The sequence below is a fragment of the Muntiacus reevesi genome, chromosome 18 (genome assembly GCF_963930625.1).
Source record: "Muntiacus reevesi chromosome 18, mMunRee1.1, whole genome shotgun sequence".
Lineage (NCBI taxonomy): Eukaryota > Metazoa > Chordata > Mammalia > Artiodactyla > Cervidae > Muntiacus > Muntiacus reevesi.
The window spans coordinates 49,967,864-49,988,607 of NC_089266.1; the positions used below are offsets into that span (position 1 = coordinate 49,967,864).

Genomic DNA, 20,744 nt, shown 5'->3' on the forward strand with positions numbered 1-20,744 from the left:
CAGCCTCGGAGATCAAGGGCCCGCTCCAGAACCGGGATGCGTCCGGCCCCGAGGGCGCGGCGGGCAGCGGGACCCTGACCCAGCGGCCCCGAGTCGGAGTCCTGGCTGACCCGGGCTCCTCGGACCCGGGCTTGCAGTGGACCTCGGGCCGCGGGCACCAGCGCTTGCGGCAGAGCAGTTAGGGTGAGTGAGGGTCCCAGCGTGGGTGGGGGTGAGCAGGGCGTGCGGGACAGGGGCCACCCGAAATCAGGGTGAGGCTGCAAGGTGGAGGAGGATGAGCTGGAAAGGGGACGAGTAACGGGACCGGGGTAAGAACCTCGGGGGCGGTCAAGGAGGCAAGAGGGCGGCTCGAAGTGTTTTCCGATCTGGCTGCCGCCTCGGCCCGACTCCCAGCGGTCGTGGCTCAAAACCTCCTCTCCTCCGAGCAGCCGGGCGAATTGGGTCCAAGAACCCAAGAGCATAGGGAGGACAGTGCCAGCGCCAAAGGAACAAGGTTAGGATGAGACAAGCAGAGCGGTGGTCTTGAAATTGATCTTTGCAGAAGAAGGAAGGCCAAGGATGAGGGCCCGGTACTTGGCGAATATCGATGTGGAAATGTGTGTGATGAGAACACTGGACTTTAGAGCCTTTGATGCAACAGGGTCGTCAAAATTAAAGCAAGGAGCATCATATATAAATAATGATCCATGATCAAGAATTACCAAAATATAAGCCATTACCCAAAAAGCAGGGCTAAACGGCATAACTAATAGAGTACTCGGGACTTTAAAACAACAATAAAATAATAGTCATTCTCAAAACGAAGTGAAAACTGTAACCCCAAATTTGAAAGAATCATAGACAAAGTGATAGAAGAATGTGAGAAGCATGTTAAAATCAATAGCAATAGAATAAGAAAGAGCAATAGTGTCAAAATGATAAAACCGTAGGAAAAAGGTGAACAATGAAAATACTAATAAAGGAAATACTAATATTAGTATTGACAGAATACTATAATTTATTATTGATACTATAGTGAATTATTAAAATAAATGTTAACCAAAATCTTAAGAGCAATAGTACTATAAATAGACAGCAACAAGAATTGCTGGAGTAATATGACAATTTATGACCAAGATTTTAATAGTCCCAACAACATTATAAATAATGATAGAGTAATAAGAAGTAGTGTACCAATGTGATGAAAAATAATCAGAGTATTAAGAGCTACAGCAATATGACAAATTATGACAAAGTAACAAGAAGTAATGATGTGATGAAAAATAACTAGTGAATTAAGATCCATAACATTACAAATAATGACAAAGTAATGAGATATTGCAACGATGTGATGAAGAATACCTGGAGTATTATGAACAATCCTAACAAAACAAATAACGGTAAAATAACAAAAAGTATTATATGACTGTGAAGAAAATTAATGTGAATATTGAGAACAATAATATTATGTTATGGTAAATAAATTATCGAAACTGACCAAGAACAGAGGCTGAGGAACCAGCCACGGAAACATTTTAGGGATACAGAGTAAAAATGATGATAGATTAACATGACCTACTGGAAGACTGTATTTAATGATTGCCTAGGTATTAGTAGAATACTAATAGAATTACTAACATGCCAGGAGGCCCTAGGATGATGTGACAGGAAAGCCATAACAACATATCTGATAATGACGAATTAACAAATCAAACCAGTACTTTAACCATACAATATTAAAAATAAAAAGCACTAATAACTTGTATGTGATAGGATAGTTTTAATGTTATTGAACTGGCCAGAATACTACTCTGATAATAAAGATAATTAAAATGCTTAAAATAGTATAAACTATTAACAATTCCCCCGGCACAAGAAAAGTATCACCAGTAATCTAGAAATGGAAAGAAAAATGCTATCCTTCTTAGAGAACGAGACAGCTGAAAGTGACGGACCCGAGGGCACGGGGCGCGGAGCCGGCCGGCCGCGCTCGCCGAGGGCTCTAGGAGCAGGGCGAGCGCCGGCCGCGGCCCTCGGCTGGTGCCGGACCTGCTGGTACCGGCGTCCCAGCGCGCCGGGGCTCGGGGTCCGAGCGGACCGGACCTCGGGACTGCTCGTGCCGGGCGGGAAGACAAGGAAACGAGCGGGAGCTCCAGGGAAGGCGAATCGTCGGGATGTCGGGATGTGGCTGCGTGGCTGAGAGACAGGGAAGAGGCGAACCTCGAGTTGGGGAGGCAGAGCCCCGCGCAGCACTCGCCGCTCGTCGGGACTGGAGCTCAGTGACCGCGGGCCGCGGATGTGCTCCGCACGGGGCAGGACCCAGAGCGCGGCGCAAGTCGCGGGGCGTCGCGTGACAAGTGCCGCGCAGGGGACCTAGCGGCCCGGAGAGCATCGCACTGGGCGGCCCCTCCCGGCTCCGCCGGCCGCCACAGTTGGACCAGCCGACCCCGAGGCCCATCCAGGCTGACCCCAGATATAATCGGAACCAACGCCTTGGGCCAGAGCGCATAACCACCCTCCTTGTGGTTGTGCGGTTTCCCCTTGCGTGGGGTCTCCTGGGTTTCCAGGCTCGGTCCTGGAACCCGCCTGTGGCCCAAGGATCGTGCTGGCGTTGGTTATGCCCCGCGAGCCCGCCTCCTCCGTGCCTGTGGCTCAAGGACCCGCAGGGCTGTCAGCCTTATCTTTATGGGCTTTTCCCAGCCCCAACTGGCCCTGGCCCCTTTTTATCTCCTCGGTTGCACTTGGCTTGTTTACTTTGTGAGGCCCTGGGAGCCCATGTCTAGGCCTGGGATGGGGAGGCCAGTGGATGAGAGGCCTGGGCCGTAGAATGCCCAGAGAGATCCTGGGAAGGACAGAAAGAAGGTAGGAAAAGAAAGGGGGAACATTTGGTCACAAAAGAGGCAGCTGGACATTTAGAAAGCCTCCCTAGAGCTTGCCCAGATCCAGATGGAGAAGAGCTAGGAGGTAGAAAGGAGAAGCAGAGATAATGCAGGGTTGCACCCACGATGGAGGCAGGACAGGCAGATCCTTGCAGGCTGGGCTCTCATCCTGACATCCAGGGACCGGCTTCCAGAAGGGAGCAGGCTCAGAAGCAAGAGGGTGAATAGTCCTAGTCGCCTGAGGAAGGGGCAGGACTAGGCTGTGCTGGTGAACTGGGCCCACCCAGCTGGCCTGGTCCTTAGCTGGGAGGGGTCTGGGTCCTTTCCCCAAAGCAGAGCCCTTTGTAACTAAAAATGTGAGTGACTGAGCCAGCCAGTGTGCACGTGAGGGCAAGGCTGGAGTGCCCCTGGCTGAGTTCAGGGCCTGAATCAGAGCGACCCTAGGAAAATGTGGCTCCTTGGGTGACTTGCCAGCTGCGTCTGGGTGTATGTGTGTGCATGCATGGGTGCTGCACAGGTGGTGAGGGGAGCGGGACCATGCAGGAGGGAAACCCTTAGGTTCAGGAATCATCTACCTGGCTCTGCTCTCTGAGTGGGTTAGAGAAGGGGAGTGAGCCAGGGCCTGAGAGGCTGGTCAACTGGGAAGCCCTATCTGCTGGTGTGGAGCCCAGGAACCTGGGCCCTACCCTCCTGGCCTGATTCTCCTCTCCTCCGACTCAGAAATGGTCCTGGCTGCCCTGGGCCAAGAGGTAGCCTGGACCCCAGTAATGAAGGATCAGTCGAAAAAGAACCAGGCTTCAGGCTCCATTGGAGTCCAACGGGAGGAGGGACTGGGGTGCAGCTGGGGCCATGCCGAGAGGGCGGTCCTTCCCCCAGACCTACTCAACGCACAGCCCCACACCCAGGGGCAGGCAGGACCTTGAACCGCGCACAAACCCTCACAGGTCCAGACCCGGAGGGAGAAGGAAAGGGTCCTGCCCTCGCGTATTCTCCCTCCTCCAGCTCAGGAAGGGGCGGGGTCCACGTGCGCCGGGGCCGAAGCCCCCCCCACGGCCAAGCTCCAGAGGGCTGCGGGGTCCCAGGCGAGTTGGACCGGGGCATGTGACTCGTGTGTGCTGTGCCCACAGGAGATGCTGCAGGATAAGGGCCTGTCGGAGAGCGAGGAGGCCTTCCGGGCCCCGGGAGCCGCGCTCGGCGAGGCCAGCGCCGCCAGCGCCGCCAACGCTGCCAACGCCCCGGAGCCCGCGCTGGCCGCGCCAGGCCTCAGCGGAGCCGCGCTCGCCAGCCCCCCGGGCCCCGGCGCCGACGTCGCCGTCGCCACTGCCGCCACCGCCTCTGAGCAGGTAGGGCCCGGCCGGCCGTCGGGTGGAGGTCGGGCGTCGATCTGTCTGCAGGGCCGCCAGCGTCTGTCCAACCCACCCCACTGCGGGCAGGACTGTCGCACTCCCCCGGGCAGGGCGCCATCTCTGCCTTTCGTCCTTCCTCCACGTTGCGCCCTCGAGGCTGCTCTGGGACAGGCGACCGGGGGGACCCCGCGGCGCAGCGAGCCCGGGAAAAGGGCCCCGCGCCTCGACCTCTAGAGGACGAGAGGCGAAAGCCTTGGGACCAGGCGGAGAGAGTGGCCCCTGGTCACTGCGGGAATCCGTCCAGCTCCGGGGGCCGAGGGGACGGACGTCGCCGTGACCCTGTGCGCGCCCTCTGCCTGTGCGGGTCTGCAGGCCGCGTCTGCGGGTGCGCGCTGTCGGCCGGGGGCAGGGGTGCCTCTCCGGGGTCGGTGTGTCTGCCCGCAAGTCTGTGGCCGTGTGGGGTAGAGTGTTTATGTTTGTGTAGGAGTGCAAGGTCGGTTTACGTGTCCTCTGTGGGCCCGTCTGTATGCAGCTCCGAAGAAGGAGGGAGATTCACTGATTACATTCACTGGTTACATTTACATTTTAAAAAATCCACCCATGGTACAGAACCATTTTGTGAAACGAAATCTGCCAGGACTCCAGGAGCCTGCGCTCCTCGCGGGGTTGGCAGTGTCCTGCTTGGCCCCTTGGGCCTGTGTCCCCCTTTCTGAGCGCTGCGCGTGTAGCCATGGGCCAGGCCGACACGAGTCCCTCCCTGCCCTCCCTAGACCATCGAGAACATCAAGGTGGGCCTGCATGAGAAGGAGCTGTGGAAGAAGTTCCACGAGGCGGGCACCGAGATGATCATCACCAAGGCCGGCAGGTCAGCGCTGGTTTTCCTTCGGGGTGGGTGACAGACGGGGGCAGTGGGGATCCCCAGGAGCCCTCTTAGCAGCCCCCTCGATCTTCAGCCCAGGGGACAACCACCCAGCCTCCTCCGCCGTTCAGGCCCCAGCTCCTGGTCTGTCAGAGCTTCCGAACCGGCCGCGGGCAGCCGGTAGGGAGCTGCGCCGCCGGGGAGCAGCGGGGACCGGAGGCAGGGGCGGGGCAGTGTTATGCAAATGAAATGCAAATTCGGGTCGCGCCGCCGGAGGTCCCAGCTCCAGAACTTCTGGCCCCTGGGGGCGAGGGGGTGGGGGTGCTGCTTTGTCCGCCTCCTTTTGGGAACCTGCCGGTTGCTCAGGGTTGCATTGACTGGGGACTCGGAGATGCCCCTCCACAGGTGGAGGAAGGGGACTGGACCATGTTTTCCTATTTCCCTAAATTTTGTGGGGTGGGGGGTGGGCAGCGTGAACCCCAAGGCTCTCATCTCATGGGAGCCGCTCCGCCGTTGCCGATCGCCTTCAGCCAAGGAGAAGGCACCTTTCGGCCCTGTGTTTGTGTGTGTGTTGTTCGGGGAGCAGTCCTCGGGTGGCTGCCAGAGAGGGATGATTTATAAAGTGGAAACATCTTTAAAATGCGCTGGTGTCTGTGGGAGAGACCCGGGAGGAGAGAGAGAGCGGAGGAAGCTGCGGACCCGGGCAGGCTGGAGACATTCGCTGGGGTGGCGCGGCCCGGGTGGGGCTGGAACCGCGAGGAGGGCGGTTATCAGGTGAAGGGGGCTTGCCGCAGACCGACCCTCGAGAAAGTTCAGGTTCAGGAGTCCCTGCCCCTACCCTGCGTCCCCCACCGACTCACACTCGATTATGGTCCCCGGGGTACAGTTTAGGTGTGAAAATGTCCCTTTGTCTGGCCGTGGGCCCCTGGTTGAGTTTTCTGAGGAATAAGATGGTGAAGCATCAGGCGCCAGGAACGCGGAGTCGGACTTGGGGCTTCCGGTTCCGCTCACCTCCTTCCATCTATGCAACCCTCCGGCCAGGTATTTTAGGGTCTCTGCTCTCTCCTCATCTCCATCTGTAAACTAATAGGTCTTTGTACAGTTGCGTGTAAAGCCCTAGCACGGCTCCTGGCACATGTAAGCACACGGTAAATGCTAGCGAATACCGTTCATCACCATTAGAGAAATGTCCCGCATGTACTCAGCGTTTTTCCTCTCCTTTTTAGAGAACTTCCGCCGAACCGCTTAGGGAATGATGCGTCAAAAGACATAAAAAGCTGGTGGTTTGTTATACACAGAGTAGGCATGCTGGGTCCTTCCAGTCTGCCCACTGACAGGCCTTGCAAATTGTCTTCTGTTTTGCTGGGGATGGGGGTCTGGGCACTTCCCTGCCCTCTTGCCCAAGTAAGGGTGGTGGCATGGCCATCCAGGGCTTCTGTTTATCGGGGGACGGAACAAGATGTCAGGGCTTGAGTTTGCTGCACTTGGGAACGGGGAGGGAAGGTATATTGGGCGACATGGTGAGGGGGCTGCCGCATGGAGCACTCATTGAGGACAGTGGGGGCCAGGTGTCATGCAGGAGCCCTGCCTTTTCCTAGCTGTGTGCACTTGGGATAGTCCCCAAATTTCCTGAGGCTCAGAGGTATTTGTTCAAACAGGGTGGCGACTATAGACCTACCTGCCATTCTTTCTTTTTCAGTTACTCTGAGACTCAAACCAGGGATGTTGTGAGCAGTGCTTGGTAAATTGCTAAGTGAATTATAGGTGTGAATGGGGGAGGTGGCTATTTCTTGTTACTGCTGGGATGTAGAGAAGGAAAGAAGAGAAAGATCCAGAACTTCCATTTTTAGGCTGCAGAAATAACCCTGTCTCTTGAAAATGAATGGCCGGCATGTTCTTTGGGCATGCCTGGCCCCTGCCTTTTTAAACAAAAGGCATTTGTGATTCTCCTCAGTGGGGTTTCCTGCACCTGCATGGGGCCTCCTCCCTCCCTCTTCCAACACCCACCCCCCCCCCCACATTTCCAGAGGTGACTGGCTTCAGGCAGATATTTGTGCCTGATCCTAATGGAGGCTTAGAGATGGACCTCAGGGAATGATGACAATAATTTTTAAATGGTCGTGATGATGTTGGCCAATTAAGGATCCATCGCAGTCTTTCATTTCTCTGGCAGAAAGTTTTCATTGCACCAGCCTAGTGCTTAGGAAAGTCACTAGCCTCATCCCCTGCCAGCACAGTTCTCACAGAACCCCCTGCCTAGCTGCCCACTGACTTCAGAGGCCACTTTCACCGCTCTGACCCCTGTGTCCCCCTCCTCCCCCCTGCCTCCCTCCTGCCCAAGGCAGCCTTGGAAGGCAGCTTGCTTTGCTCAGGCTCATGGCTCCTCCGCATCCTGTCCCGTGCCTCTCCCTGTATTCTTCTTTGTGCTGTCTACCATCGGCCTTCCTGGGACACTTCTGTTTCTCAGCAGATGGCCTAGATGTTTCTCCTGAACCTTTAATCACAGAGTCCTAGACTGCCTGAGCTGGAGGAGAACCAAGAGAACATAAACACGACCCCTGAAAAGGGGAGGCATTTGGCGCTTGCCCATAGAAGCAGAGTTAGGCAGTTACCAGGTTCTACACAAGCCAAGAAGTGATGCCCCACCCCCCGAACGAAACCCCAACTTTGAGAAATCCGCTTGATTGTTTGTTTATGGGGGTCTGCTCAAGGTGGAGTTCTTGCGCTGCCCTAGAGACCCTGGCTGGCTAGGGCCACAACTGCTGTCTGGTTGGAGGAGGGGGACTGGAGAAAAGGAGCCTGAATGTTCTCAAGCCAGTGTGAGTCCTTAGTTAGGAGCCTCTTGCCTTCAGCCCTCAAAGTGCTGACGGTCAAAGGGAAACAGGGTCTCCTTCATCAGACAGTGACTTTAAGTTCTCCGACAACGCGAGTGGGTGAATAACATGCCAGCCACAGTTCAAGACATCAGATTTCTGAATGCTCAGGAAGCGCTGATGTCGAGTGTCAAATGGGGCCAGAGCGTTCTCTAAGCAGTCTCTGTGCCTCTCAGAAGGCTGCACCCAGAGAGTTTATGCCCTTAGTTGCAGACAGCAGAGCCCTCTCTGCCACCTCACATCTCTGCCAAACTTGATCCATGTGAGAAACTGCCTTTTCTCCCAAACACAGATAAAAGTGAGCTCCACAAAATTTAAATAAAAACCTCCCCAATATGAAAATTTCCTAACCGTCTGACTGCTGTACTCCTAGGTCATGGTTTTGCCACCAGATAAATCTCCACTATCAGCCTTCATAGCCTGTTGAGTTCACTGTTGCTTGTGTTAGTGACAGTGAATTTGTGTTTGAAAAATGAACTACTGATGAGAACTCCTGTTGAACCTGTATTGTTTGTTATTCTGAGGCAAGGATTTGGCCCGGCTTAATCCGGGGCTTCAAAGCCAATTGCCCTCGCTCTGTATACAGAGCGTCAGAGCCCAGTGGCGTGGGTGATAAGAGAAGTAAGGGTTGAAGACACTGGGAAAGTGGGTTGGGGAGAGAGTGCTTTGATCTCTTTCTAAAGTATTTTCTGAAAGCAAAAGTCTATCAGAAGGAAGTGTCTTCAAAAAAAAAAAAACTCTCAGAAAACCAACTGGTCTTCCAAAACAGCATCCATTCCACACACCCTCTTTCCTGCCCCCATCTTAGGGAAAATATTTCTGAAAAATGCTTTGAGTGAAGTAGAAAACTCTGTGCATGTGTGTGCGAGTGTGTGTGTGTGTGTGCAAAGTGGAAATAAATTACATTGCTCTGTCCATTGCTCTCAGAAATCATTTGGCTACAAAAGCTTTGGTCTCAGTATTAGATGGCACCCCCTACCTCCCGCCCCCAAGCTCAGCCTTAGTTGCTGGGCCCCAGCCTATTCCCAACACACCCAGAATTCTTCTTTAAGACCTTCAGACACTAGGGATAGAAAATGGATGGGGTTTTCTGTGGACCCCCTACCCTTTTCCTAAAGCCCTTTCCTTTCAAACCCTGGCCTCTGTATGTGTGTGTACACATCTTTATGATATATACACACATATATAATTTTTAATGTCAATTTTATTGAAGTGGAACATTCCTGCAGAAAAGTGAACAAGTCTTAATTGTACAGCCCTATGGACTTTTACAAACTGAACACACCAGTGTTGCCACCACCCAGATAGAGAAGCAGAACATTACTGACCCCCAGAATCCCTCGCCTGCCCTCCCAGTCACCACTTCTCCCCACCTCAAAAGCCCTCTCCAGGTTTCTCACCCCTTGGATTTGATTTTGCACCTACACTTTCAGGGAAGCACACATAGTTGCTCCTGGGGTTCCTGAGCCCCAGGAAGCTGGGACTGCAGTGGCCTTGGAGTTTGGGGTCCCTGCTGAATGGAGAGAATCTGGCCAATCCCCCAGGTCCTCTCTTCCCTGCTACCCCAGCTCCTTGCAGGATTGATGGGGAGGGAACAGGTCAGCACCTTGAATCTGGCCACCACCCCCTTGGGCCAGGCCCGGGGAACCCCGCAGCTCCCTGAGCCCAGATGAAGCTTGTTGGCCCTTCTCTCAGCATCGTTCGTATTTACTGGTTCAGTGCCAAAATCCAAATGCCCCAGACCCTCGCCCCGCACCCCGAAAGCCTCCAACACCGAGAAACGTCCAAGGAAGCTTGTTTTAGCAGTTCATTCTAAAACCATTTCCGAGTATGGTAGATAAGGCTCCAGGCCCGCACCCTTCCAGAGCCTGTTTCATGATCAGAGGAGAAACCTCCAGGCTTTCATCTCCTCACGGCCTGGCAGGACAGGCGGCTTGTTTATCCCCTGGCGGAGCAGTTTCCGCGAGGTCCCCAGAGTGCCCCGAGGGGGCGGAGACCCAGAGCCGGGAGGGGGCGCCAGGCCGCGGAGAGGAGGCCCGCGGTGCGCGTGCAAGGGGCGCAGAGGGGCGCGGGGAGCAGGCAGGACAGAAGGCTCGCGGGGCACGCCTCTGGGTACAGGGCTTCCCTGCCAGCCGGGTGCCAGGGCTGAGCGCCACACGGTCTGTGGAGAGTCACGTCTCCCCTCCCTGTGTGTTCACTCCTCCGCCCCCAAAGGGGTTGGTTTTCAGGTATCTTTTTTCCATCCTAAATCACAGAAGCAGTTCAGACGGTTTCATCTGTGCTATCATCTGTTGCAACAGAGAGGACCTGTACAGTGCAGGGTGAGCCCAGGGCAAGTCACAGCTCCCAGGCCCGCCGGGCCCCTGTGGCCCGAGTCCTGCCCTCCTGGGGCACACTCCCACGCCCGGCCTCTGGGTTCCAAGTTCAGCCCCTCTGGAACCCAGGGGCAGATGCGGTCAGCTGTGGCAGGAGGCTGGCTGGCTGGTGTGCCTCACCTTCTGCCTTCATCTTTCGGGCACAGAGGCCCTTTATCCTTCTGGAGCCCCTTGGGTGGGGAGATGAGGGGGCCCAGGGTCCCCAGTGCCTGCCTCCTCCGTGGTCCAGAAAGAGCCACTGCACCGGACCCTCAGAGGGATGAAGATAGCTGTTTCCCCGAAGGCAGGGGTGCTCACTGAGCCTGGGCCTGCTGAGCAGTCATCCTGGGGCAGAGGACCTTTGAATCCGCCCTGAGACCACTGAGCTCATCCTCCCTTCTGACTTCCGAGGCTGCTGCCCTGGGAAGCGGGGAAAGGGAGGCAGAGGCTAGGAGACACCTTCCTGCCCTGTGCCAACTCCCTCAGAACCTCCTGAAGGCTGTTATCAACTGGGAATCCGGTGCACGCCCAGCTTCCAGGCGAGGCCAAATCACAGGACAGCGGCCGGGGCCTTGAGAGGCTGAGCACAGGCTCCTCACCTGCCTCCTGAAAGCACCAGTCATGTCAGCCTGGACTCCTGAGCTGCTGAGATGAGCTGCAGTAGGGAGGGACTTCCCTGCCGGTCCAGTGGTGACGACTTCGCGTTCTGATGCAGAGGGTATGGGTTTGATCCCTAGTCGGGGAGCTGGCATTCCACATGCCTTGGGGCCAAAAAACCACAACATAAAACAGAAGCAATATTGTAGCAAATTCAATAAAGACATCAAGAAAATCTTTTTAAAAAGTGTGGTAGGGAGTGGAAGGGGAAAAATAGGATCTAGTACCCCCCTCCCCTGCAACCTAGATTATAAAGACTTTGACAGTGGCAGCAAGCCATCTTATCCGCCCCCTTTGTGGTCACTGGCTCGGGGCGGGGGGCTGGGGGCCGGCGGCTGGGGGCGGGGAGGGAAGCCGCGTCTGTCCTCTGCTGTTGCCACCTGTAGTGATGATAGGAGAAACAGGCTAAGTACAGGGCCTGGATGCCAGGAGAGTCCCAAGTCCAGCCAGGGCTGCCCCCATTTTGTGGCTGTTTCTGTAGCCGTTGCAAAATGGTAGCCGGCAGGGGACGGGATTCTTGGCCTTCCCTCAGGGAGGGTGGGGGCGCCGAGGCAAGTGCCGCCTCCCTCCCTCCACTTCACCCTCAGGCCCACCGGGTCGAGGCCGGGGCAGGAACTAGGCGGGTGCAGGCGCCAGCTGCGCCCCCAGCGTTGGGCAAGGGGTTGGTAAGCAGGAAGCAGGGTTGGGTCCCTGAGTCCTCTCGCTCCGCCCATTCCTGGAGAGGGGGTGGGGTGGATATTCGAAAATGCTTTCAGTTGACATCTGAGACAAATTCTTCCACACGGTTTATAAGTCCCTAGACTTGCAGCGAGAACGTCCCTCCTCCCTCCAGGCACGCACACATGCACGCATGCGCACTCCAACGGGTCCGCAAACACATGTGCGCGGGCGCACACAGGGTCGCGCGGCCCCCGCACCCCAGGCCCCTGGCAAGGCTCTCAAGGGCCCCTCCTTCAGCCAGGGAGGGTGCAGAGGCCAGGGCACCCTCCGCCTCAGGGGCCTGGGCTTGCTGTAGGGTCTGCGGGCTTGCGGGGAGCCTGGATCCCTTCTGGAAGCCCTGCCCTGTCGAGGTAAGCCGGTCCCATGTTGACACAATGGGAGCCTCTGGTCATCTGTTCGTGAGGCGCTTCCCACAGCTTCTCTGGAGGGTCCCTGTGCTGCCTCTTGGCTTCGTGAGGGCCAGAGGTGCCCTGATGGCTTTCCCAGAGTGGACCGCGTGGGCACTCTACCGGCTCGGGGGACCTGGGTCCCAGCTGCCTCAGTTTGTTCAGTTGGATGTGAATCCTGCCTCTCTCGGGGACATCTTTGTAAACAGTCAGCTAGGAAGCGGTGCGAGGGTCTGATGAGGACCATGAGGAAGTTGCCCTCTGGGGAAGCCCAGGGTCAGGGACCTGGGGACCGGGGCGATACCCCGCAGGTATGTGTACATGTTGTTGGGGGTGCGCTGAGGGGTCCGAGGTAGTGTTCCTCTCCAAAACGTTCCCTGAGCCTCGGGGTCCTGGACAGTTTCAGCATGAGCTGCAGGAACTGGAAGACTTTTTCTGATGAGTCTGTTTTCATGGAGGTAGGTCATACCGCTTGGTCTACAGAGGAAGAGCAGTGAGGGTCAGTGGTAAGAGCCAAAAGTGAACTCGTTCAGTCCACCCAGCCACCTATGACATGGGTGTATTGATAATGTCTTCACATTGGAGTGGAGAAGGAAACAGCAACCCACTCCGGTATTCTTGCCTGGAGAACTCCAATAACGAAGGAGCCCGGTGGGCTAAAATCCACGCGGTAACAAAGTCGGACACAACTGAATGACGAACGCTTTCACTTTCTTGCACTACTTTAGATATTGGGAAACCAAGGCATAAAAGCATCCAAGCAAGTTACCCAAGGCATCGTGGCTTGTCAGTGGCGGGGCTAGGCTGTGGACCACGGCAGGGTGGTTCTAGAATCCGTGCTCTTCTCGTTTCCTGGACTACCCTTCCCTGACACCCAGTTAGTGTGCACAGGCCCAGACAAGGCGTTCACAGGGATAAACACCTCTGCTCCACACACGGCAGGCATCCAGAGACCCCCGCAGCACTCTCCCGCAAGCTGGTTTGAGGCTGGGGGTTTCCGTAGAGACATGACCCAGAGTGGGTATCTCGTGGACCGTGGAGGAAGCTGAACAGGGATTCCCAGGTCTTCTGCTCTGCTCCCCTGGAATGACCCCCTGGAACTTCCGTTGTGTATGGATGACAGACGGGAGGGAGATGAAGGCAGCCTGGTTGGTGCTGAAGTCCTGAGCAGGGCCTCTGTGCTCACAGCCACAGACTGCAGGGGCTCAGAGGGAGCGGTTTGTGCAGCCCTTCCCTAGTCGGGCAGGTGGGAGGGGCTGGCAAGAGAGGGAAGCGATTTACATAAGGTCAGGAAGCTCCGAGTGGTCCAGGAGCTCTTGCTAAAGGGGCAGTGCCTCCTAAGGCCTCCGATCCCCCGCCTGCTCTGTGCCGTCCCTCCCCGCCCCTGCCTCACCCCTCGGCTTCCCCCAGGAGGATGTTCCCCAGCTACAAGGTAAAAGTCACGGGCATGAACCCCAAGACCAAGTACATCCTGCTGATCGACATCGTCCCGGCGGATGACCACCGCTACAAGTTCTGTGACAACAAATGGTAAGAACCTGGGACCCTCACGTCACCCGCCTTCCCACTCATGCACACCCATCCCCCGCCTGCCGTGTGGTCTGGGGATTCACCAGTTTGGCCCAGTGACTGGCCAGATCCGCAGGCTCGGGCACCGGGCTTGCCGAGGCCACAGGGTAATCTGCACATCTCCTGCGGATGGGGCGGGGGCTGGAGCGACAACGAGCCACAGTGTTTGGGTGTCTGATGGATCTCAAGGGTCTGCGCTCTCCCCACGGCTGTGGACACCCAAGGGTGGGTGACTGGGCTGTGGGGTGACGCGTGAGTCCCAGCGCTGGGCGGGTTTAGGCTCCGACAGGGCTGTGCTGGAGGTGGGGGTACTGCAGAAGGTAGGAGCCATTTTCCTTGGGGGCCTTGATAGTCCATACTTAGAGCCTGGGCTGTGAATCTCTCTCCTGTCTCTCCACCCACTTGCTTCTTCTTTTTTTATTCTTGTGTTTGTTTTTTTTTTAAGTAATTTTTATTGGAGTGTGGCTGCTTTACGATGTTGTTAGTTTCCACTGTAGAGTAAAGTGAGCTGGCCAGGTATACACATCTAGCCCCTCCTCTTGGATGTCCTTCTCGTTCAGGTCACAGAGGACAGTAGCGTTCCCCGTGCTATACAGTATGTTCTCATTCATTATCTGTTTTACATATAGCATCAGTAAGGTATAGGTGTCACCCCCAATCTCCCAGTTCCTCCCACCCCCACACCCACCCTAGAACCCTCCCTCTTAAGCTGCGTGTCCCCCATCCAAGGAGAGCAGGCAGGTTAAAGGCCAAAACCAAGCCGGGGCCCAGTAAATGAAAGCGGTTTTTCCTGGGCCGGCCCGTTCATGTTCCCCATCTGTCCCCGGACCCTAGGACAGCTCCCGAGGAGAGAGAGGGAGGGATGAATGAATCCACTGCCCAGCATGTGACCTCGGCTGTGTGGGGTAGTAAGGTCGCAGAACCTGAGCCCAGGAGGCCAGGTTTGGTGGCCGGGTCCTGCCAGGAGCTCCTTTCTGTTCTCTCCCTGGGCTGGATTAGCACTCAGGGCAGATTCTCCCTGAACGGACAGCTACCAGTTCATTTCTCACCATTGTTTGGGGGGCAACCAGTTTAAAAATCGTCTCTGTCATCTGAGAAGTGATGTTGCTCAGTTGTGTCTGACTCTTTGCAAGCCCATGGACTGTAGCCTACCATGCTCCTCTCCGTCTATGGAATTTTCCAGGCAAGAGTACTGGAGTGGGTTGCCATTTCCCAAATAATGTTATTTCTAACATGCAAAAAGTGTAAATACAACCCAGACACAGAAGTGCCTAAAGAGATTTAGCCCCTTCAAGTAAACCATCATATTTCTCTACAATTTCCCTTTCTCTCTCTACTGCAGTGAGATATGGGAGGTTCAGGACGGCTGTCCCTCCCCAGCGCCCTCTCCTCTGCCCCCTCTTTTACCCCCAAAGCCCTAAATGGACGGTGCGGTCGGCAGCAGCAGTGATGTGGTTCTCAGGCCTCTGGGGATTTGCTCTTGTGGGGTGGGAGACAGCAAGTCTGGGCTCCCCGAGACGGCAGGGCAATCACCGGCCGCGGCTTCTCCACGCTCTGTTGGCAGGATGGTGGCAGGGAAGGCTGAGCCGGCCATGCCGGGACGGCTGTACGTGCACCCAGATTCTCCTGCCACGGGGGCCCACTGGATGCGGCAGCTGGTCTCCTTCCAGAAGCTGAAGCTGACGAACAACCACCTGGACCCCTTCGGCCATGTAAGCAGGGGGCTGCCTGGCCTCGAGTGTGGGTGCTGGGGCAGGGTCGGAGGTGGGGCGGTCAGAGGTGCTCATTTGGAGAATCCATTCTTGGGACCCAGTCCCAGGCGGGTTTATGGGCCAGAGCACAGGGTCTGAGTTCCACAGTAAGCATCCTTCCCCTGGCACTTACTGGCTGGGTAACTTGGGGCAAGTTTCTTAGCCTTTTTGCGCTTTAGTTTCCTTGTCTAGAACATGGGGATGACCAGGTGAAAATTAAATGAGATTATGCATGAGGCACATGGCACCTAAGAGGCTCTAAATGAGTGTCAACTATGATGGTTTCCTTTACCGTTGTAAAGAATCTGCCTGCAACGTGGGAGATGCGGGTTCGATCCCTGGGTCGGGAAGATCCCCTGGAGAATCCCACTCTGGTATTCTTGCCTGGAGAATTCCACGGACAGAGGAGCCTGTGGGCTACAGCCCATGGGGTCACAAAGAGTCGGACACACGACTGAGCAAGTAACCCTTGATGACAACGACGACTCAGATGGACCCACGTCTCACAAATCTCAGCTGCGGTTTCCCCAAATCTGGCCTTGCTGGGGCCTGAGACCAGGAGAGTGTCTTGAGAGTCACTGATGAGCTCAGGAGCCTCATCCCTGGCGCCCGCCTGGCCCCGCAGCCGCCTGCCCTGGAAAGGATGGCCTCGCACTGGCTCCTGGCCTTGCCCGGGGCCTGGCTCTCACTAGAGCGACTCCGAAACCCCAGGGATGCTGCTGCTGACGCCCCGTCCAGGCTGCTGAAGCTCATTCTTTCCCCAGTCTGGCCCTGGCAGGCCCACAAAAAGTTCTTTATGTGGAAATTTTTAGCTCATACGTGTGGCAAACAGAAGCCTGGGGACCCGGTATCATCTGCCAGGGAGCAAGCCTCGCCCCTCTAGGTTACGCGTGGTTACCCTGGAGACACAGGGTGGGGTGTTGATGGAGTGGGTGCCGTGAGCTCCTGGATGCAGTTGCCCTGGCTGCACGCTCAAAACATCTGTGTGGGAGGTGGTGGGGGAAACAGGGGTGGGGGGCTTGCAGGCACGTGCCTCTTTTATGCCTCAGTTCTGTTTCTGGGGGGCTGTGTGCAAATCAGCACTCTGAATCATAGCTCCTTATGAAGAATGCCAGCAATGCGTCTTTTCTGGTTGATGGGTGTGTAACTGGCAAGCAGCTCTTGGTTCTAATTTTCTCAGAGTCTGTTCAGTTCTCTTTCCAAGTCGTCGGCAATCGATAAACCAACAATTAGGAGAATGCTTAGTTAATATAATCAACTCCTGACTTGTCTGTTTTGCAAGCCGCATGGGGTTTTCCCACGCAGGGCAGGCACATGCTGTTGGGTGTGTGACAGAGACACCCATGTGGGCCCCGGGGACATGCGCCCGTGCAGCCCCCCACAGGAGCGACAGCAGGCCGCCCACCAACGGGAAGGGTCAGCCAAGCCCCCACCTCTCAGATCACAGGGTCTTTTATGACCAGGGGCCAAAGAGGCTGCCATTCTGGCCAAGACTGCTCGTGGTCAGCTCCTCTCTGGCCTCCTCTGCTTGGCCAGGCTGTGGGATCAACCTCGAAAGATTAGTGAGGGCCTTCATGGTGGGAGGTGGAGAGCCTCATCTCTGCCCACAACTGCACTCACACACACACACTCACACCCCAGGGACCAAACACTGAGGTCGATAAAGCTGGGTCGGAGCTGAATCCTTGGGTGAGTGATCAGAAATACCCAGGGATCAAAGCTGTGGCGAGAATTTTAGACGCACAGGTCGATCTCAAGGTTCCCAGCTGCAGGAATGTCTCTGCGGACCCTTCCACCTCCCCAGACGCCTGCAGAGAGGGCCAGGGGAGGGAGTCAGGTGGTTGAAAAGCAGGGCTTTTTTGGAAGCAGGAGGGTGTGGCCTGGCCTTCGTTGCCCAACAATAGGTCTCTCACCCTGGCTTGCTTCTTTGGTGGCTCCTCTGGGGTCCTGAAAGGGTTTGCAGTGGTCTTGAGCAGCCAGTGGGGCTGGCTTGTTGGGCTTGTGATGTTGGGGGTGCCCCTGGCTACACTCGCCACACCAGCCTGGGGCCCTCCTCTCCTCGGCTGGGGGGCTATTCCCTGTACTAACTCAGCTTCCTCCCCGGAGGGTTGGGTGTGGATTGGAGTATCTTCCTTCTCCCCATCGCCATGTGCAGGTTGTTGGTTACTGCACCCTCTGTGGGGGTGGCAGGGCTCACGGAGACAAGGCGCTTGTCTCAGGAGCTGGGAGTAACACAGCATAGATGGACCCCTGCCTTCTGATGCCTAGGCTCCTTTGGCTTCTCCCCCTGTCTTTCGGTACCCATGGCTCCAGCTGTCAGCTCTTCAGCAATCTGGAGCATCACTGGAGAGGGCGCAGCCTTTGGCCCTGCAGGGAAGGGCTTTGGAGGATGAGCTAACTTCCTAGACATATCAAGGCAAAGTGGCCCATTTGAGCCTTGGTTTTCTGCCCCTTGGTCTGTGCCAACTGGAGCAGTGAGCTCTCCAAGTCACCCTCCTTGGCTTCTCGGTGTAGAAACCTGGGAAAAAACCATCTTGTGCTGTGAACTTGCCCTGGACAAGTCCTCCCACATAGCTCGCCTCCACACTTTGCAAATTTTCCTAAAAGCTTCCAAACCTCAGGGAACTTTCTCCAGCCAGGTGGACAGTGGACTCCCCACTCAGGATCTCAGAGACATCAGCAGCTGTCTCCCATGTGCCACCCAGCCACCCAGGAGAAGGGTCCAGAGTCCAGGAGCCCCTCAGGCCACGTGTTCAGAAAAGATAGGATTGACTTCTGATTAGAAAACTCCTGTGGGTTTTTGCTCTGAGTCCAGGAAAGCCCTCTGCTCTTGAGAGGTGGAGTCAGGGTGTGACCTTTCGGTTCTGGGCATAAGCAGGCAGCAGGGGCGGAAAGGGTCAGGGGCCTGGGACCAGGAGGTCAGCTTGACAGCCGTGGCTCTGCTGGGTGAGAGGACACGGCCAACCCCTCCTCCTGCTCACTGCCCCGTGTCCCCAGCAGGGTCCTGTGCGAGGTGACCACAGGATGGGAAGAGAAGCTGCTCCAGGCAGTTGAGGAGAGCCTTGCTAGGCTGGGGCCTGCGTCCTGCAGTGGGACGTCGAGATGGTTGGCACGAGGGTTCTACTTTTCTCCTAATCTGGAGGCAGGGAGGGGATGGCTGCATGGGGTGTGTATGTGTGTGTGTGTGTGTGTGTGTGTGTGTGTGTGTGTGTGTGTGTAGATGGCCATCCTCACCACCTCCTATGTCTCTGGACTCCCACGTTGCCGAGGAGAAAGGTTAGCTTGTGATTGCTCATTTAGTCAGTCTAAGCCTTGCAGAGGCTGAGTTAGCCCCGGACTGCGGATGTGGGCTCCCCAGGCCACAGAATGGCACAGGCAGTATCCCTCAGTGTGTTTCCTCCTCCAGCCACGGGTCTCTTAGCCTCGTCAGTTACTCCTAAGCCTTGAGATCCAAGCTCAAATGCCATGGCTTCAGGGAGACAGTTCGGGGTCCCCATTATATGCTCTCAGAGCACCTTTCCGTTGGAGTGCTTGCCACAGTTATAACTTTATACTTATTTGTCAAATCTGTTTTTAAATAGGAAATACATTCACATGATTGAAACATCAATCAGTGAACAAATGAAAAAGGTCTGCAGTGAGACATCTCCCTCCACTGGTTCCCCATCCACCTAGCTTCTTCCAGCGCTGGCACCAACTGTTACTAATTTCTTTTCTGTGTTTCTTTTTGCATATGCAGGCAGAATACAGAGTCTCAGAGCCCTTCTTTTTGCCATAGAGGGTACCATGTTGTAAACACTTTGCACCTTGCTTTGTAAACTCAGTGTCTCAGAGATCATTTCATTCATATAGAGCTGCCTCATTCCTTTTACCCAGCTGTGTAGAATTTCATCCAGTGATTGTTCCGTTAATCATGTAGCCAGTCCTTATTGAAGGAATTAGATGTTTTCCTATCTCTGCTGTTTCAATGAAGCTTGTACATATGTCACTTTATACCTGAGCCAAGTACTCTTTGTGATAAAGTGCCTGTTTGAGGGATATATGGATTTGCAGTTTGTCATCCTGTCCTCATTGGTGTTGCAGAGATGTGTCTTCCCACCATCACTGTGGCCTCACGAACATGGTGGGAGAGAAAAGTTTTGGATTTTTTCCAGTCTCATGGCTGAAACACAGATGTCAGTTTTAGCTTCAGTTTCTCTTTCCTTTATTATGAGTAAGCATAAGCATCTTTTTATATATATCTCTCTCCTCTTCTGTGAACTACTGTCCTTATCCTTTTCTCATTCTTAGATTTTTAAAAAAAAATCACCTATCCATTCTAGAAGCTTTTATAAGCTAGAAAGATTTAGCTCCCATCTGCGATGTTGAGTTGCTTATATGTTTTCCCAGTTTGTCACTTGTCTTTTGGTCTTGCCTATAGTGGTAATCCTCCACAGACGTTTTTGATTGAATGTGTCGGTCTTTTCTCTATGGGTTCTGGATTTTGAGTAATTGAAAGCCCCTATCCATTCCTTACTTATAAGAGATTTTTCTTGTGTTTTCTTATAGTATTTTATGGATTTATTACTACATTTTAAACCATTGGCCCTTTTTCAGTTTATTCTGGCATTTGATACAAAGTGTGAATCCAACTTTTTTTTTCCTAGAGAGATTTATCCAGTGGTCCCAACACCAATAACTGACTAGCCCTCTCCCCTCTCTGGTTTAGGACGCTCTCTGGTTCTGTACAGTAAATCCCCTCCTGAATCTGTGTCTGTTCCTACGCCAGTGCTTTAACGGTTGAGACATCATAATAGGTTTTAGTGTCTGGCAGACTCGGTCCTTCCCCATTGGTCTTCTTTTTAAGAGTTTTCTTGGCTGGTCTTGTCTATTTTTTTTTTTTTTTTAATATGAACCTTAGAATAAGCTTGTAGTGTTGAGAAAAAAACTTAACTTGTATTTTTGTTAGAATCATTCTAAATTATAAATTTACTGGGGGGGTGTGAGCATTGATCGTGATGCCTTTCTCTTCGTTGAAGTCTGCCTTTTGTCTTTGAAAAGTATATTCAAGTTTTTCCTTCGCAAGGCCCTGCACATTTCCTGTCATCTTGTTACTGTCATCAATGCAGTATTTCGTCTACCACTTTTTCTCACCACTGATTTTTGCTTGATTTTGGATTACCGTGTGAGTTTCCCACTAGACGGTAAACCAGGAGGTTTTTTTTTTTAACCACCATCATGTCCTGCTGCCCAGCAGTGTGAGGGGCAGTGAGCAGGAGTGAGTGTGACTTTTCTATGTAACCTACCGAAGGGGGTTTACTTAGAGAAGGCACTTCCTTTGCTGGGAGCTGATGTCCCCGCAAAGCATATGCTAGAGGGGGACCCGGAACTA

The 20,744-nt window shown here is 54.6% G+C and overlaps 1 protein-coding gene across 2 annotated transcripts in view; it reads left to right on the top strand.

Moving 5' to 3' along the window:
* TBX4 (T-box transcription factor 4) overlaps nucleotides 1–20,744 on the top strand; it is a 31,502-nt gene continuing 10,758 nt past the window's right edge. For both annotated transcript variants that reach the window (XM_065909573.1, XM_065909574.1), the window contains exons 1-5: nucleotides 1–183; nucleotides 3,986–4,201; nucleotides 4,975–5,069; nucleotides 13,464–13,583; nucleotides 15,187–15,334. In XM_065909573.1, coding sequence (XP_065765645.1) covers nucleotides 3,989–4,201; nucleotides 4,975–5,069; nucleotides 13,464–13,583; nucleotides 15,187–15,334 — 576 coding nt within the window. In that variant the 5' untranslated portion in view covers nucleotides 1–183; nucleotides 3,986–3,988. The remainder of the gene's footprint in view (nucleotides 184–3,985; nucleotides 4,202–4,974; nucleotides 5,070–13,463; nucleotides 13,584–15,186; nucleotides 15,335–20,744) is intronic.